The sequence below is a fragment of the Scardinius erythrophthalmus genome, assembly GCF_964197995.2.
Source record: "Scardinius erythrophthalmus genome assembly, chromosome: 6".
NCBI lineage: Eukaryota > Metazoa > Chordata > Actinopteri > Cypriniformes > Leuciscidae > Scardinius > Scardinius erythrophthalmus.
In genome coordinates, this window is record NC_138226.1 from 11,423,588 (window position 1) to 11,443,854 (window position 20,267).

The window sequence follows — 20,267 nt, forward strand, 5'->3', positions numbered from 1 at the left end:
GATTAACAGCAAATGGACTCCTATCATTCCACTTGCCTTTCACGCACACTGTGTCTGTATATTAATGATAGGGAAATTTCATAATCGGTGCATTATTATCGGCTCATTCGTTTTTTAGTCAAACGTGGGCCTTGAAAGTTTTCTTCCCTGCCTGAGAATAGGAAAACATCTCAATAGCAGACAATTTTATGCCAGTATTTAGGGGTGGGCGATATGACCAAAATCGGAAAAAAAAAAATTCACGATATCAGGATATAGTTATTTTTGCTATAAGGTTTTACAATATTGCCATTTTTGGTACAATTGAAATTTCATAATTCTGGTCGATATCGCAAAAACTTAATACTAGCTTAACTACAAAAAAAAAAATCCTCAATTTAACTTCCTGAGGACAAGTAAACAGTATGTGATTAAATAAGAACAAAGAAACTAATTACAAGTAAAAAACTTCGATCCCCCGAAATAAAAATGACTACATAAATGGTATAACCCACTGTATAAAAAAAGTCATCACTATGTAAATTAAATATACATTTATTTTCATTAAAGTTACAAAAGTGATTCAGTCAAGAACAGTGAGATTTACTCTCTTTTGTAGTTTGATTAACATTAAAGACAGTAAGGATGTTGGTTTATTAGGCTGCTTTCACTTTAATGCACGGATCCAATATACTGTTACACATGCATTTTCTTTCTCAACTGTTTATGCTCACTTAAGACATAAATTGACTGTTTACGAGGATACTTGCAAGTATCCTCGTAAGTGTGTGTATTCGACCGTTCATGCACAACGACTCTGTTCACTCACTGCACTATGAGCAGCGGCTTTATGTGCGCGCGTCTCTCAGACTGACAGTGTTTAGAAACAGTCTCTCAGAAAGCACGCGCATATAGCGAAATTAGTTATATTTTGCTGCTCATTGCACTTCAATGGTTTAAAATCACTTGTTTTTTAATCGCGATGCTTATCCACGCATTCAAATGATAAGCTATGGTGATGGAGCAGCACAGCAAAATGTCTTTGCGGCCCACCCCTTATGTAGTTGCTATATGCTAGTATTTGATGGATACAAAGTTTTTGGCCTGCATTCAATCTGCACTGGCAAACAATTTCCTGGAGATAAAGAGGTGGTTGACAGTCTGTCTGGATTATGACAGCTCACTATATCCTGGATGTTTAAGGTTAGTGAGAATGGATACACTTTATTAACTTTTGGCATCACCCAATTATACAGAGAAACATACAGTATGTACACTGTATTACACACAGGTATTTATCTTCCATTTCTTTACTTTCATTTATGCTGGCATTTTCTTGTCCTGTTTTTACCCCTGGTTCTGACTGGTGCATCCAGGCAAAATAATTGCCTGCACTCTCAGTAGCTTCCTCCATGTAATTCTGATGGAACCATCCCTCTCTCCAAACCATTAAACAGTCACATATTGCACTTGACAACACATGCTTTTCACCAGCAGGTGTTTCTCCACGGGCAGCAGTTTAAATGTCCAAAAGTGACTCATCCCTTGAGTTTCCAATCTGGCAAACCTCTTACAAGGGTTCCTGTGGGGTTTGATGGCAAAGGCCTCGGATCGTTTGAGATCATGACATAATTAGTCCAGGAAAACTTTCGTAAACAGAAACACCTGACAGAAAAGTTTGATATGAAATTACTCAGAAACCGCACAGTGGTGCAAGTTTTCTCAGTTTCATCAGGTAGTTTATTTGTACTCTGTTGTAGCAACTATGACAGCATGGGTGCTAATTGACAGCAGGGGAAGAATAATTTTCTCCTTTTCAAAAGTAATGACATATCTTCCCATATTTACCATGACCGTGTCTACAAAAAGAAGAACAAAAAAAAGAACAGTATCAAAAAGAGCAGTTTTTGGTCAGACGTCTCACTCTGTTGGCTTCATTAACCTGACAAAATGGCTAATTTCATATAGTAGGATAAAAGTTGATATCTAATAAGCATGTGTGCATGTAATTCCACACCATTTACAGGGAAGTAAAATATTTGAATGCCAGGGAAAAGTTTATTTAAAGTATGTCACCTTATTGCAGACAATAGTTTCCAAATAGAAAACAAATGATCTGTCAGCCAGGCAGACGAAGTCAGCAAACTAACCCACATTTGTCCTTTGGTTTTGTACAAACAAAAGCTCTGAACAAATTGTGCAGGGAAAAAAAACTATTTTTTGCGCTTGTCTGTACAAAACTCACAGGTATGATGCCAAAGTGATGCAATGTGGCTACTAATATTTTCTGGCCATTATTTTTAGCACAATGTTGTCAAAAAGAGCCTGCCCAGGTCTCTATTGTTCTAAAGTATTATAATATGCCTTCAATTTAAGTAAATGGATTTTTTCACCATCATCCCCTGGGTAAGAAGTAATAGTGAAGCTCTATTACAACCCTGCTTGCATTTCATGGCTATGTTTATAACCAAATAAGAAATATTAACATAATATTATATGAATAATTTGGACAATGGTTCTTGGAAACGAATGCCTTTTATTTTGCATTGTGTTCATCAATGCAGCAAAACTGTACATATGGCTGGGCACAAAAAAATAAAGGCGACAGTGACTTCTTGGCATCGTGGTTGATCCCACATTTCACAGACCTTTGGGATAAGACAAAGCATATCTTTCTACAGAATAACTCAAAGGAACCAGATATAAGTCCCTGACCATCCAAATATTGATGAAAATGTCAATGCACAAACGAACCATGTCTCGACAACAATGTCACGTAAATGAGACAAACCTGTGCAAGCGCTCATTCATTACATCTGTCATTTTGGACCATTATTGAACATGTTCTGACAAGCAATCTCTACCCTTCCCCTCATTTGGTCCCTTTTACCATCAGCTACATGATACAAATCCAGCATGTGATCTTTATTCTTCACTCTTAAAGACAGTATTTGAACTTGAAGCCATTATCTCGCATATAATTGACATCTATGCATCAGCGTTCCTTGGCTCATGTTTTATTCAATGCTTCTTGCCGCAAATTTGGCAAGGAAATGTAAACTGAAATCCTGTTCAATGATTTTTTTTTGTGTGTGTTCCATCTCCCAAAGACACATGTAAACAACTCATAATTCGGTGACGTGAATAGAGAACACTCAACTGGATTGCAAATTACGATGAGCGCTAGTGCTCTTCAATTGTGTTTCGCTATCCCTGAGAACCTTATTTATAATGAAACAAACCAACCCTCTGAATTATGCAATAAAAGTTCAGCTACAAGACCATTAAATATGTATACTGCCTAGAGCAGGGAGTTTTCCACACACACAATAGTGTAGTCGCCACAGAGATATTGGGAAGGGTTGTGGGATCACTAAGAGTGCCAACATCTGGCAGAGAGCAAGTAAAACGGATCCTCCGGCACTACACTGTTTAAACCAGCGAGACGTGTTAAATGAGCATCACTCAACATGCCTTAAAGCAAACCATCTCCCTACCGAATAAATGAAGACGTTATGATCTTCGGTTCCCATCATCAATTTTTGCATCCATGCTTGGAAGAGGAAATGTTCATGTGTATTAGAGATCAAGAGTAGCATTGTAAATCAGAAGAGGGGTGGGTCATAGACTACATAACCAGACTAGACATTCAAACCAGACAAGGCTTTTAAAATAATCAGAACAATAATTTACAGTGAAATGTGAAGGGCCAAGAATTGCAAGGATTCCAGAATTAATTTGGGAAATAAAGTATTTCTATCCATTTTTTTTGTTTTGCATTTCCAGTTTTGTTACATCATTTTATTCTGTCACAGCTGACAATAAAACAAGGGGAAAAATACTTTGAATACATGTCCTTGTATTTGATCTTGTATTTTGGCGCAAGTACTGTATTTCTCGAAAATAGTAAAATATTTGGACGACAGTTATTCAAACATTTAAGGCCACAAAGTTCAGCTACAACATCTTTCTCCATCTTTTTTTTTGATGATGTCATACGGCATTTTTTTCCTTTTTCCTTTTTTACAAAAATATTTGCAATACGATTGTACACATTATTCCTCCTAGCTGGAATGGGAGTGATGGCAAAGTATCCTGGCGAAAACTGGTTTTCCCCAATAAACACCAGCCACCCATCACACGTACGGGACCCTGGCGAGTGAGGGCCCAGTGTTGCATAGATTTCAGGTGTGGATTTCAGTAACGTAAGTCACAGTATTTGGAAACAATTTCACAAAATGTCGGAGGACATAAAAAAACAAAACAAAGCAAAAAAGTGGTCTGATGGTCATACATTGGTATTAGAAACATAAGGGCACAGCTGTATAAAAAAATAGCCTTTTAAGCTGAGGTTTCAAGTCTGTGGCATCAGTGCTGGGATGTCCCTGCCCAAGTCACAGTGCAATGATAGGCTCCTCCCATCTACTGGAACCACGCCCACACCATTAGAGCTCCTCCTTCCGCTTGCCCACTTTCTCTTGGTCCCGGCCCCTGAGACTTCTCATGAAACCAGTAAAGCCAGCTTCCTGTATGGTGTAGACAGTATACACAGTGAGAAATGAAAAACAGTTTATCTCATAATGTGAAAAAAAAATAAAAATATTATATTATATTATATAATAAAACAATAATATATTTTTTACATAATAAAAAGTATTTGGACGCTTGAATTCAAATTCATGACATTTATATCAAATAAAGACAACTGAGACAAAATAAACCATGTGGCATTTGGAAACAAATTATGCTAGAACTTTTCTGTGTCTGCTGGGATTTTTAGTGCATGTATAAAGTCAGTTCTTTTCAAATTCACACAGATGGACATGTTTCACAGAAGGTGACGCCGCACAAGAAAAGCGTATGAAATTACTTCAGACTCAGGATATGATACAACAGGATGATGTCAGGCTGTGGTTCTCTAAATCTTTTTGACTAAAAGAAAGGGGATTTTTTTTTATCATTTTAAATAATTTTAATATTTTTATATATTAACAATAATTTAAACAAAGTCATCCTTTGGTCCCCTTGGAAGTTTTTTGAGGCCTTTTACACCATGCCTATACACACCACAACAGAAGCTGTCTACACTGGATGCGGCAATCCATTGGTCCTTCCTATGAGAAGAATCATGAGTGCTTGGAGTACATCATAAATAGAACGAGGCATCAGTTTTCGGTCGGGGATTTGTCGCATCGCATGACTCGCGTCATGCCGCATCCAGTGTAGACAGCATCACTGTTTATAATGGGTTCAGTGAAGAGACGGTGTTAGTGGGCCCTGGGGCTCCCATTTCATTCAATAAAAAAATAAAAAATAACATAAAACATAATATAACAAACAATAATTAACATGTTTAAATAAATACACATATTTTAACACAATACAAATGGTTGGAGCACAAATCTAATTGTACCTGAAGTTAACAATCAGAAGGATCTCAATCATGATCCAATCATTATAATTTCAAACCCATTCAATATTTGGCTTGAAAAGTTTGCTAGTGCTTTCTCTACAATAATGCAACTTATTTTGATATTTTGTCAAATGCGATAAATGTTTTTCAAGTGTGCCACTGCATTATATTCAAATCACTCACATGAAAGATCACTCACCCCTCTTTCCCCATTGTATTTCTCGCTGAACTTGCCATAGTTGTAATAGTTGAATGTTGGGTAGCCCTCAACTCCTTCCTGTTTACACAACTCATGGTTTTGTCCCTTTGTGCAGTCCACCGCAGCATATGCAATCTGAAAGAAATTAAAGCATGATTATTTTTAAATTGATGTTTTGCCATAGCCTAACTACCTTTATTTCCCTATGTATGTTGCATCAGATCCAGTAGTATTACTATGGTAAGCACAAAGCTGTGGTAGAATCGATCAGGACTTTTTGGACACATAAGAGTACACTTTTTTCAAAGTTAAAAAGGCATGAGTTTGTGAGTTGTAGTGAATGTAGCATGTGGGGAGGAATTATGCTGCCTGATCATGGTTTCAATGAGTGCGTTTACATGTACCCTCATAATGCCATTATAATGGGATTTTGGAAATATTGCGATTAAACTTTACCTCATGTTAACGCAATACTTCGCTCAAACTAATGCGATTTAAGCTCAATCATAGTAACCATACTCGTATTGAACTATCTCGCATATAAAACTATCTGGCGTACGCTGAACTTAATCGTAATAAACAAGCATGTAAACACCTTAATTGCATTATTGCCGCTCTGACCACTGTGCGCATGTGCTCGGACGTGCACGGATGTCGTGTGTCGTTCACACAAGTTCATTAATGTTTTTGAATGAATAATGAAACGTTATTCTGAATTTTCCCCTTCACTCTGAATCACGAAACTCTTGTCAGCACAACTCGCTGCGCAGTCTCTGCTCCATATCTTCATCCAGAGGCAGTGCCAAGAAAGCGATGCAGCGTAGGCAAATCCAGTTATTTACATCAGCATTGCGATGTTCGTTACGGCACTGAATAACCTTTCTATACATCAAATGTGTTTTGCATTTGATGTAAAGTAGATGTAAACAGGAGTAAAGAGGTTTGCTTGTGTCAAGAAAATGTAACTGGTCCTAGGCAACCTGCTTCGGGTTTGAATCAGAGTCTCTAGCGTGGGGGGCGGGCACGCTAACAAGGATGCTAAATACCGTAGCCGCTAGCGTCAGTCGCTAGCGCACCTCTTGAGGGGAGTGAGGTTTACACGCACAGATCTTACTGGCCTACGTCTGTTACACGCATCCCCCTAAACCTCACTCCCACCCGGGTCACGGCACCAAATGTAACGGGTCCTACTCGTCCCGCTCTGAGCGGGATTCGAACCGGGGTCTCGGCCGTGCTAACAAGGACACTAAAGACCGCAGCCGCTAGCGTGCCTCTTGAGGGGAGTGAGGTTTACACGCACAGCTCTTACTGGCCTACGTTCGTTACATACTGCGATTAAGTCCTTACACTGATTATTGGAAATAATCGCATTTTTGGTGCACATGTAAACGTAGTCATTGCTTACACTCCTCAGCGCTTTGCAGACCCATTGTGCCAAACTCAGGGGAAGATTTACTTTCCCTAGAGAAAGCTGTATATTTGAAACGTTTTTTTGAAAGTTTTTATTCAAACAACCCAACTACATTGATAACCATTGCGTAATGTGTGGACTGAATTGAACAATGCTTGGAGTTTTTATTGGGCTAATTTACAGCGATGTAAAACACTGCTCAATAATCCATAAGGCCTCATGGCAGCACGTTTGAATCTTCTTGATGACCACTTGCTTTTATATAAACCTTCTTCTGTTATGGCAAAAACAATTAAGGAGGAATGACAGCAACATAAAAAAACTGAAGCTGGTAGTCAAAAGCACCTAAAATCAAACTTCTTTACCCTTTAGAGTTTTAATGTGTAAAAACGTAACTGTGAAATCTAACAGCACAGCTGCTTTGGCACTGACTGAACTGTTTCGCTCTCTGTACCCTTACTTCCCGAATTTAGCCTGCCGTTTTTTTCTCTAGGGTAATGAAAAATGAGTAATACACTCCTGTCGAGAAAAGGCCATTCAAAGATGAGAAAAAAAAAAATATAGCAAACACCCCAATATTAAAACAAGAGTAGAGATTAATGCTCAGGATATCAGAGGATGGCAGTTAGTGAAACAAACAAGTGAACCACAAATGTCTCTTGGCGAGCGGCATATTTCCATCATTTTTTCTCTGCTAAATAAAGGTGCTGTCAAGGTGTATTTTAGCCCTGTCAACGTGTATTTTAGCCCTGTCAACTGGTATTGATTGCATTTTATCACTCGAAAGGTGAAAACAAAAAGCCCTATTTGCATAACTCAATATTTATCTTCAAGGAAACCGTGTTTGACGATATACGATCGCATCAGTTCAGCCGTCTCCTAATAAATTCTCCTCTAAATGCCATGAGGTATTCTTCCTCTTAGAGTCCCCCGTGGTGAAAATCAAGTTTTTAAATGTTGTTTATTGGTCTATGTGGTTTTTAATATGCTTTAAGACAAACCATGTGCAAACGCATACTGTAAGTCAACACCATTGCTGAGTATTTTCTCTTTAAAACGGCAGTGAAATAAAAGACAGTCTCAAAAACACGGTTTGAAATCGCTGGTGTTTCTTACATCACAAACTACCTTGTAAACAATCACGAGTCTCAAAGGAAGGTTATCCCAGTATATTTTTCTGTTGATATGAAAAATCGGGTACATTTAATCTAGAGGGTGCATTATGCATATGATGTATATGATGTTATGATGAACTATAAGCCTTTCTCCACTGACGTTCTAAGGATACTGATTTTCAGAAGGCAGCGGTCTGATGGCGAAAGGGAACATGGCTTGCGTAACATTAGCAACACATTATTAACTGTTTGATAACATAGTAAAGCAAAAGGCTAATCATATTAATTACCGTTATGAGTCCGACGTTGTAAAGAACGATACCATTGTGCAGGTTGATTTAGTGGATCTCTGAGCTGGTGTGATTGAGTGGAAGCGGGGCTAAATTTCATATTCATAGATCCGCTTATAATAAATGAAGCAAGGGTGTAGAGTTCACACACAGGAGAAAAACAGTTTAAATGTGTCATTTTGGTGATCAGAAAGGAGTTTTAAGGGTTTAAAATCACTGACTACAGAGGGACTTTAAGACAAAAACAATTCCCATGAAAAAGAGATGCTAAGGATCTTGCTACACCAACCAAACATGATCCTTCCAGATAACAGGGTTTCATTGGAGGTTGACATGAATGTGCTTGTGATTAGTCGGTCTTTACATTGACAGGAGAAAATCGAGAGGAAAGGGATTGTACATTTGGTTGCCGGCCAATTCTGATATTGATCCTCATGTGTTGGTGGAATACCCTCCTGGCACTTGACTGATCTTGCTATAACCTCACCAATAAGCAGATGTAAGCAACATAAGACTCGTGGCCTGTGAGGAAACTGAGGATTTCGTGCTTACAGAGGGTGGTTTATGAGATGGATGAGGTTAAAAAAGTCATTCACAAAGGCACCGAGATCCTTCTCAGACAGTAATTATCAACCTCACAGAGAAAGAGCTCAGGTCATTGTGCAAAGGAAATGAAACGGCCAGTGAGCTCATGAATATTACAGAAGAAACTGAAATAAGTTATTTCTTTTGCATTTGGTGGTATTAAGTTAAAACAGGTCAACAAAAGAACATCTGAACCAAGACTAGGATTTACACCATTAGCCTTTTTTCCACAGTTGTTGTATTTAATTGGACTGCATCTGTTTAGCTTTTACTACACACAAAAAATGTTTAATAGTCAGACTGGAAACAAAGTGCAAAGAGGCTTCACATTAAAAATTGGAGGCCCTGCGCTGCTAGAAGGCCATTCAAGATGTTTACTAATGTACTGAATATAAAGGAAATAAGCACTAATGAGAAAGAGGATGAACAGTGGAACTAGGAAGAAGTAACTGGACAAAGTGGAACCAGAACAACAAACCATTCAACATACAATCTAAACAAACCTTCTTGTTTAAGTGTCAGGCTCACATTCATTTGCAAATTCATCTGTTCTTTTGCCGAACTGCTCTAGAATTCCTCTGAAGCAAAAATAAATAAAAATAGATTGTAATGCCAGGAAAACAATCTGATTGTTTGGAATATTCAACTCAGTTGTTAGTAGTCTGAAAAGCAAACCCAATCCAAACTACATCCATATGTGGTCTGAATGAAATTCAATTAAAATCTGATTTTTGAGCTACCATGAGTTCTGGACCTGCCCTGCCCTGCCCTTACTACTGTTGCACAGATTTTATATGAATGAAGGCAAGACCTCATCCAGATTTAATTCACATAAAAGACAATTACATTCTTCCTAAGTCAACCCAACACAATATTTACTAAAATATGGCAGCCCTTTCTTCATATCAAAATTCTTTCGGTCTCTGTATACATCTTCAAATCTTCATTTTTGGAAATGCATTTCAGCATGGGAGGTGAGATCAGAAATGTTTTTTTCCTTATGTGTAACACATTTTCACTCAACCTTTCGCCATATAGTGAAGGATAGCATTCACTATGTAGTGAATAATGGATGAGTGAATGAGTGAGCAGTTTCATATACAGGATTTGAACTAAGGAATAACTGACGACAGGCCATTGAAATATTGAAAAATTATGCATACCCAATGTGGTAATGCGGCCACAATGTGAAGCGCCAAGTGCATACATTTTTTAATAATTCAACGGCCTGGAGTCAATTATTCCATTTATACCATGGATACCACACCTCAAGATATTGGGTCTCATTCACTAATAATCGCTTGGATTATTTCGTATTTGTACACACAGGAGATCTATTCACGACAAATCTCCATCTAATTCACAACACGTGCGTACGCACATGAATTTGTTCTTAGTCTCGTTCTAATGCTAGTGAATTTGGAGTATTGTAACTTAATGGCCGTGTGCCCAAGGTAAGTCATTTACATAAAACTATTAGCCAGCTGTATTTCTGCGTTATTCAGAGAAACAGCTAAATCTATGACACAGCTTTTTATAATCTTTCACTGTATATGATGAAATATATTTAAGATGAAATTAAATTGTATTATTTATAAATTTTATTATATAATATAATATATAAATTAAATAATATAATATAATATGAAATATAACTTCTTAACACGATTATAAGGCCGCACAGAGAAAGTTCCCATTTGCGTAAACGTGGTTTCAGTTGTTTCTATATTTTTTCTTAAGTTTAGAATAAATTTTACTGTGAATGTTTCTGGTTAATCATGATTTTTTTTTAAAGGTGCACTGTGTAATTTTTAGTGGCATCTAGTGGTAAGGTTGCGAATTGCAACCAACAGAAGTCACGGTGGCGGACAGGAAAAGATGGCGTCGTCTGAGACAGCAGAGAGTAGCCAGTTAGGCAATGAGGTTTATTTACAAAGATTAATTAAGAAATTAGGTTTACTTAATTATTCAGAAAAACTGTTATTGTGAATATTATTGTTACTTGTTCATCATTGTGCCAGTGTTTTATTTGCTGACTTTAGCTAGCTTCTTTGCGCAAAGAACAACATAGTGACGAAACGCGGTTGTCCATTTAGGGCTACTGTAGAAACATACTGGCTATTTCAGTGTAAGGGGACCCGCGGTGTATGTAGAGAGAAATGGCTCGTTCTAAGGAAATAAAAACATAACGGTTCATTATGTAAGGTCTTTATACACCACTGAAAACATAGTTATGTATATGAAATTGAATTTCTGTCAACAGATCCTCCCAAATATTACAAAATGCACCTTTAAATGTTTGTACTCCGATTTAACGCACAAATTTGTGCATACGCATGCTTAGTGACTCAGACTCATTGTTTTACTTCAAGACATTTGTCAGGTTTCAGTCCTTAAAATGTGCTCAAGTGTAGAACCAATTTCTTATGCATCTCATCCCAAGCTTCTGTTGCTAATTCAAAAATGTAATTTTAGAGCTAGTAACAAAGGCTTCAGCCACTGATATGCAGACTAATGCAGGTATGAGAGAGAGAGAATGAGAAAGAGATTAAGCGTGTGACTTTAATGTTCGTCAGCAGCGTTTTTACTAATAGTGAAGCTGTAAGTTTAATTGCTTCAAGAACAGCCATGTTTCTACCGTGAACTGTCATGTCATTTTTTTCATAGTTTGCTAACTATTTCACTGAAAAAGTTGATCACAGGGCAGCACTGACGATTCAATTCTGAGCGCATGTTTGTTTTCAAGTGTGCAAGTGTGTGTTTGCACAGTGTATGTGTGCAAAGAGAGAAAGAAAAAGAAAGAGTGCTTTCCATAGATAATAAAGGTAATTTAGAAGGAAAAACATGGTCAGTGTCTTTGTAGGTTTTGGTTCACTTGTTTAGATGTGTTTTTACTAAAAAATGACAGCATGATTTGAATGTTCGTCAACAAATTAGAATCCAGCATTCAACAGCCCTGTGATAAAATGTGTAAATAATGTAATGCTCTGATGCTCATGTGGTCTAATATGCCTCTTGAGTGCAATGACTGACAGACAAAAGCACAGGTTTATGCATGTGGGAAAATAACCTTGACTGTATTTTAAATGATGTGAAGTGGCTCACTGTTTTGGAAAAACCAGCAGATGGAGCTTCATGAACCAAGCTTTTATTCTTCAGACAAACAATATCTGTTTTTAATAATATCTAGAAGGGCGTCAGCTCAAAATTGGCTCCATTTGAATCTTGGCAAAGTGAATTTCCAACTGCAGTTCATCTGAATAACGATTATGCGCAAACTTAAGAGCTACAGGGAAATTGAAGAGGACTGACGTTGTGCCTGATGAATTATAGACATTTGAGAACAACAATTCAACATCACTGTCTTATGGCCAATGATGAATGTCTGTAGTTAAAGAAGCCAGGGAAATGTTTTACAGGCCCCTGTAGATTCAAAAGAGAGCCAGCTACTTTCAAAGAAGTTTCGGGGGGAAAGAGGAAAGATTTAGAGAATGCTGAAAAGTCAGTGCATAGACATCTAAGATGGAGTGTTACTTGTCTGAATCGTGGAAAAGTTGAAGCGCTCGTCAAAGTGAATGCAATGTGTGAATTTAAAAGTAATGCCAAGCGCACATTACAAGACTGAAGCTTGTCAGCCCTTACCTAGTCCGTGACAAAATGCCACAGATCATAGCCAAAGCCTGAGCACGTCATGCATGTGAGAGGGGAATGGTGAAATAAAGCCAAAAATAATAATAATAATGGGTTAACACTTTACAAATTTACAGGTTTAATTAATTAACATTAGTTTATGCAATAGGTACATATATACACACTACTTTTCAAAAGTTTTAGGTCTGTAGCATTCTTTTTAAAGAAATTAATAGTTTTATGCAGCAAGAATGCATTACATTGCTCAAAAAGTGATAGTAAAGACATTTATAATAGTACTAAATATTTGTATTTCAAATAAATGTTGTTCTTTTGAACTTTCCAATCACCAAATACATCAAAGAAAAATGTATCATGGTTTCCAAAAAAATATTAAGCAGAACAACTGTTTTCAATATTGAGAATAATAAGAATTTTTTCTTGAGCACTAAATCATCATATTAGAATGATTTCTGAAGGATTATGTGACACTGAAGACTGGAGTAATGCTGAAAATTCAGCTTTGCCATCACAGGAATAAATTTCATTTTAAAATATATTTAAATATTTTATATTACAATAATATTTCACAGTATTACTGTTTAACTGTATTCGGGACCAAATAAATGCAGCCTTAATAAGCATAGACTTTAATAACAAAGAAAATCTTACCGACCCCAAACTTTTGAACGGTAGTGTATATATATAAATTAACATTAAAAAGCCAGATGCTGTAGAAATGTTGTTCATTGTCATTTCATGTTAGCTTATTCACTACATGATGTAAATGTACATTACCTGTTAATGTATATTCAACTGTTAACAAATAATGCAAGAATAATAGTACGAAGGTTGCGGGTTTGGTTCTCAACACTGGCAGGAAATGATTGAGGTGCCCTTGAGTAAAGCACCTACACACCCAATCAATGGCTGCCCACTGCTCCGTGTGTGTGTGTGTGTGTGTGTGTGTGTGTGTGTGTGTTCACTACTCTCTGCTCCTAATGTGCGTGCACTAACTTGGATGTGTTAAATGCAGAGGACAAATTCCGAGTATGCGTTACCATACTTGGCCTTCACGTCATTTCACTTTTTTTGATTGCACTTACAGTATGTACTTACAGTGTACTTCCCTAATGAAGGACTAGGTAATACAAGATAACTACGTGGTTTAAGGTTAGGTTTAGGGGTTGGTTCATGGTTAGTACCTAGTTATTGTAACTACTATAGCAAGTACATAGTATGAGGAACAGGACTTTATTTTACAGTCCTGTTCCTCATACTATGTACTTGTTACAGTAAAATAAAGTGCTACCACTTTTTTAAGTGGTACTGAAATGTCCAAAAACTATTCCCCCACAATACCACAGGCACCAACCCCTTTAAACATGCAAGGGTAGAAGAAGCTAAGTCGTTTAAAAAGTTTAAACTGACAAGACATGGCTAAAACAGCATAATCTGCCACACACTACAATACAGATATCAACAGAGTATAATGAGTGAGGTTTGAAGGTCGACTGCATCAGACAGCAAAGGGACTCTGACATTGAAGTCCTTGAGAATGTTCTGGAGATGAAAAGAGATTAAATTCTGGGATGTGTGAAGGCTGTCTGAATGAGAGAGAGAGAACCTGATTGCGCTTGACAGAACCTGGAAGTCATTTGAAAGCGTTTGTTATTTAGAGTGTCTGGAAATCTCCTTAATGGCGCTGAGCCTCACCTTGCGGTCCTCTTTGAACAGCTCGGCCGCTGTGGTGAAATGAGGGACGGCATTCTTGCAGTGTGGACACCCTGGGGGAAAACAGTAAGATATAAGTATTCATCGAGCTGTCTCACTTCATAATGCAGAGAACAAACAGCAAGAGGAGATATATCCCAGCATACACAAATAGAGATGAGTACTAAAGCGAAAGAACAGAAGAAAATGACTGAATTCTTTAAAAATAAAGACATTACTCGCATGACTAACTTAAGCCAAACAAATGCACCTGTGTGCAGCAGGTTAAAATGACTAAATTAATCTTAATAGCATGTCGAAAGTTGCTTTATTATTCTCATAGGCCCAACGGTGGCTTTCCCGGGGCAACGCATCTCCATCAAACTTACTAAAGAACAGGCAAGAGTTTCTACTCTCAAAACTCCTAAACTTTCATTTCCATCATGTCCTTGCAAGGTGGTTTTGAAGCTGACGGTGTTATTATTATGAATTATGCATGGCATTTTGTGCTACATGTTTCAAACAAACAACTTCCATCAATAAATAGCTGCCTAAAGCTAAAAAACGTCTCATTTACTGTGCTAGTTTGGGTTGTCACGCAATCTTGTTTGCACACATTTGTGCTATTTTACGTTTTTAAATGAAAGTTATTGAAGGTCACTTTGGAAAAATGGTGACTTTTAAATGGTAGTTAATGGCACGGTCATAATTTGCAGGGCAGCAAACAAAGGTCTATTTGTGTGAGGAACAAGGCATCTAATTTCAGACACAGGAGGGTCATTATAAATAATGGAGCATAAAGTTGCGTACCTCCACTTTTGGCTCATGTTGCCATTATATGAGGAGAAGAAAGGCTGGGCTGGCCTCCAGACTCATGCAAGGTCGATGCGAGTCTGACTCTGTGCCCAGATAGATACGCTAATCAAGAACTCAAAGCGTGGGCAGAAGCTGTACTTGAAATAAGAGCATAATCATTTTTCATCATATGCAAGAAGAAATTTTGGGAGCGTTTCACTCGACTCTAGTTCAGTAGTAAGTGCACTGCCCTGGGAACTATTTCTAGGGCGGTCCAATTGTCAAAATAATTCCAGTGCACTGAAACTTTTACTCCCTAGAAATTATGTGCTGACTTGATATTGACATCTGACATACTGGAAGTGGATTGTGAGAACTAAAGCCCTTGAGTCTGCTTGATACCCTCTGATAAGAACATCTCATTTCAACTATCATGCTCGCTCCGAAGTCTTACCACTGTTATCAGGGTCGCCAGGTGATATTTAAACCTTCAGTGTGTACGAATGCAAAGACCTGCCCTATCATTAACTAGAAAGTTGCTTCTATAGCAATCCAGGCTGCCCACTATTGTGTTCATCAAATGGTGCCGTTCACCAAAACAAAACAACACTGATGGAATCATTCAGTAAAGCTCTGCATAGCTCTGTTTTTTTTTTAATCGGCACTATTCACTATTCAATTTGTGCTATTAATCAGTTTTGATTAACAGTCTTCAATACCCTATACAAAAGCTACTTTTATTCTTTTTGTTTGTATTACACTTCTAAAAAAAAACTGTAATTAAAGGATCCAGTGAGACAGAGTTCAGTAGATGTAGAGAATGACACAATACAGTCTAATTTTAAATAATTATGCCATTGTTCATTGAATACACACTGCAATTATGTTACACGCCTCAGTTATGATAACAAAAATGGCATATTGAAATTGTGTTCTCAAACGTGTGTACAACCAATACTGATGCTGCACAGAATGAAAAAAGTCCACTGACTGACGCAAATTCAGTACAAAAAGAATCGAGTCAGATGTAAACACACTCCTGGGCAAAAAAAAAAAAAAAAGAAAAAAAAAGAAAAAAGCCAAAATTTACTAAACAGGGCAAATTAGCATGAAAATGCAATCCTATAAAAGCATTGATGGGAGTGGAAAGTTCTGCGCGTGATCTGCTGACGACACTCAAATTAAAGAACACAGATAATTTAAATTTAACAAGTAAACAAGTATTGTGTGTAAAAGGGTTTTTTTATATTTTCATGACAAATTAAGCACATTTCCCCTTCAATTTTCATTGCCGTAATGCATTTAGACGTATATTATCAAATATAGAAATTATTATGGCCAAGTACACTACAAAACAGAATGACCTGCACAAATGCTGAATTCGGAACCACATACAGTACTAGCATACTACTTTTACTATTTCTGCCATAGAAAGATACGAGTAGTATTCTAGCATGCAAATTCAGTGACAGGTTCTTGCTTTATGTCATCTTGGAGCAGACTTTACACCACAAACAGCAGAAAACGTGCATCAAATTACAAGACCAGTCTCCCTGACTATTGCTGTGATCTTGAGATTTGCTTACACAAAAACTCAACATAGCAACACTACAATTCTTGACAACATGTCAACAAACAACATGAAGGAAGAAAAAGAAGAAAGTGAGCCGAATGCCAATAAGGAGGAGACAGTATTGGGGGAGACGTGGGCAGCAGTTTGATGTTTTGTTTTTGGCTCTTGCTTCCCACTGTCTAGCCTTCCTCTTACAATTTCATTGGCTGTTGTTGCTCATCACAGCTATTAAGCTAGTGCCAACCTGACGATCTGGTTGGCCAGATTTCTAAACAGTTTGAAATGTATTGTAGCATCTATGCAAATTGGAAGAGTGTCACAACAAATTGGGTACAATCTGGTGCTTTTTGTCACAGATGTACAATTTAAAAGAGCAACAAGCTTCAGTCTTGACATATTGCAACTGCCTTAAAATATTATACAAATACTATTATAGGTAGTTGCAATTTTTAATGGTAAAAAATTATTTGCATTTACGGTAATGAAAATTGGGGCGTTTTCATTTCTTTCTATGCCTTTTTTCCTTGCCATGGTCACCATTTTCTTGTTTATTGAGGGTTTTTTGTAAGGCACTATTCTTTGTAAAGCTGCTATGGAACAATATGTAATATGTAAAAAGCACTATATAACTTAGATGAATTGAAATGAATTGCATTAAACTGTGTTCGACTTCACAAATAATAACAGAGGAAGTAATTAATCTCCATTTCCATGGTTTTTGCCAAATGTGAATATATATTATCAGAAACGTACAGAGAGGAAAACATCCTTTTAAACTGTTACAGTATGGCCTATTGTGAATATTTTAAACATTGTAAAATATTATATGCAGGAAACTATGGTGTCATTTGGCAGATGTTACGCCACCTGACATTTCAGTGCTCCATATAATTGCCGTCACACATGATGTTTTAGGAGGATGCAACAAAATACTGCTTCATAATTTTAAAAGGTTTAGAAGAAGGCTGGATACGTGCTTCGTGACAGAAACTACAGCTGCGGTATTTTTGAAAAAACAGAAGGCTTACATGGAGCATAGAACATGACCAAGGCGTGTTTCTTCTTTTTCAGAGATTCCCTGAAATCCTCGGCTCCCAGGTGGCTCACGCTGGACGGCATCTCCTCCCACGACTTCTCTGGAGGAGGTGGGGCCTGGGGACTAAGAGAAAGAGAGAGCGAGAGAGAGAGAGACTGTGATTTAATAGGTAAGCTTTAAGGCTGAGATCTCTGAAACTATAATACTCACAGCCAAGTTAGGTCATTATATAATAACTATGTAATACTCACAGCCAAGTTAGGTCATTATATGATAACTATCCAATTGGTATTATCAATTTAATGTACTGAATGAAAAGCTGATGTAATTAGACTCACACCTGTGATTTTAGCGAAACTGAACGGCTCCAAAAGCATTTAAACACTTATGCCACAGAAATAAAATAAAATTAGGTTACACTTTATTTTAAGTACTGAGTAATAATAAGTAACTTCATGTACTTACTATAGGGCAAGGGTTAGGATGAGGGTTTAGTTTAGGGTTAGTTGCATGTAATTATGCATAATTTATAGTTATTACTATAGTAACTACATGTAACATGTGTAACAAGGACACTGTAAAATAAAGTCGCACCATCTGCTTGGGCCCTAAATAGTGTATTTTTACATTACATATACATGACCCGTTTGGGGTTAGTAAGATTTATTTAAAAGAAATGAATACTTTTATTCAGCATAGATTAATTAAATTGATCAAAAGTGATTGTAAAGACTTTTCACACTGACGTTTTCCATTTCAAATAAATGCTATATTGATCAAAGAATCACATTTTCCTCAAAAATATTAAGCAGTACAACACTGCTAATAATAATAAAAAATGTTCCAGAATAAATGCAGCTTTAGTGAACATAAGAGACTTCTTTTAAAACCATTAAATACATCTTACTGACCCCTAACCTTCGAACGGTAGTGTATTTTGTGATTATCATTGTAGTTATTTACTGCAATGACACTATACTTTCTAAGGGCATTTTACCAGGAGCACTGTACAAGCAGAACATTCAGGGGCACACCTTAAATCGACCTGCAAATATTCACATTTTTCCCCATTTTAACTGTATTACTGGCAAACGCTTTGGTAATAAATAGACTTAACTGACAGAAATTACAATGTGCCCTTTTATTTTAAGTTCACAGGGATATCATTACAGTACGAGAACCAAAGCTTAACAAATGTACATCCATAGATGCAAACAAAGCATGTGGTCACCATTGGTCATGTTGATCGTGAATGAGAGATAAGTGGCGTCCTTAATCTTCTCATGGGTCTTCTGTTTGAGAATCTGAATCTGCACATGCTGTGTCGTTGCTGTATGCAGGATTCAATTTTACACCATTCTTTTTTAACAACTCAATTTGTCACTTGAATTCGGTGAATGGTAATTCCTCCTTAGCTATGAAATACGCTGTGTAAAATTTGACTATCATCTGCTGACTGAATGTTAGCTTCCTGTCTGGAAGTGGCAATGCGGTTTCATTAATGTATCTGTCTCGGCATATTTTATGCTTCAAGCTGCTCTTGTGTGTCATGTTTAAACTGCGGTACCGGTTGCCTAAGCAAACTTGGTTTTCCCCGTGTGTTTTAGACCACACCGAGCGCAGAAGATACAGTTTATGGTGTTGGTGTTTTTGCAATATCTAAGCCATGTAAACTACCTCAGCCATTCCTGTCAGAAATATTGTTGTCTTGCCTTTTTTTTTTTCTTCTGACTTGTCATTAGATTTTTCCTTCTCGGCAATTTGTTGCTGTAGAGGGCCTGGCTTTGGTGAAAAAAAATGTGACAATGGCCCTGTCCCAAATGGCACCCTAAACACTCGCGGTCTTCCTACGAGTCTGCACTTTCATGACGAAATGGCACTCTGGCTGTGCAGAGTTTGCACCAGTGCATATTGACCGCAAAGGGGGCGCATGCGAGCACCCTTCTGAAACCTAAAATGACAAATGGGACATCCTACGTTCTCATGGACTTCACGATCACGCGCACATGGCAGGCATTCTAAGTCCAAAAGACTGTAAGTGCATATGAAGTGTGCTATTTGGGACAGGGCCAATGGTTTGATTAGCCATTTTTGACTGATCTGTGACGTTAGACGCAACTACAGCGAGACACACCGAGGGCTCGTGACCCGCGCAGTTGACTAATCGCTCGCTCCCTACTCGTTTTTCAACATGAAATAAAAAGAAATCCAAATTTGCAGGTTGCACCTGCACATAAAGTTGCAAAAAATGCTTGCACTGTCTCAAAAAAATGGTTGCAGTCTGGAGCCCTGTATATGCATGTCACTCAATAAAAAATTAAACGTAAATAGGACTTGGGCTTTCCTGACTTCACATGTTCCATGGTATTACCATATTGCAGGTCTACAAGTCTGCAGTAATGCCATGAGACTGACAACAGGCTTGGCCCTGGCATTCTGGGACCTGTGAGATGGCACAGTCATGCACTTCAACTCAAAGTTGATGCCAGCACAGCAGGACTGCTCCAGGATCACAGCAAGAGCAAGCT

At 37.5% G+C, this 20,267-nt stretch overlaps 1 protein-coding gene across 1 annotated transcript in view; it reads right to left on the reverse strand.

Moving 5' to 3' along the window:
- Nucleotides 1-1,703: 1,703 nt before the first annotated feature.
- Nucleotides 1,704-20,267, reverse strand: part of pdia5 (protein disulfide isomerase family A, member 5) — a 56,926-nt gene continuing 38,362 nt past the window's right edge. The window contains exons 14-17 of the mRNA XM_081368257.1: nt 17,732-17,862; nt 14,339-14,409; nt 5,592-5,726; nt 1,704-4,505 (exon numbers count right to left, since the gene is read on the reverse strand). Coding sequence (XP_081224383.1) covers nt 4,425-4,505; nt 5,592-5,726; nt 14,339-14,409; nt 17,732-17,862 — 418 coding nt within the window. The 3' untranslated portion in view covers nt 1,704-4,424. The remainder of the gene's footprint in view (nt 4,506-5,591; nt 5,727-14,338; nt 14,410-17,731; nt 17,863-20,267) is intronic.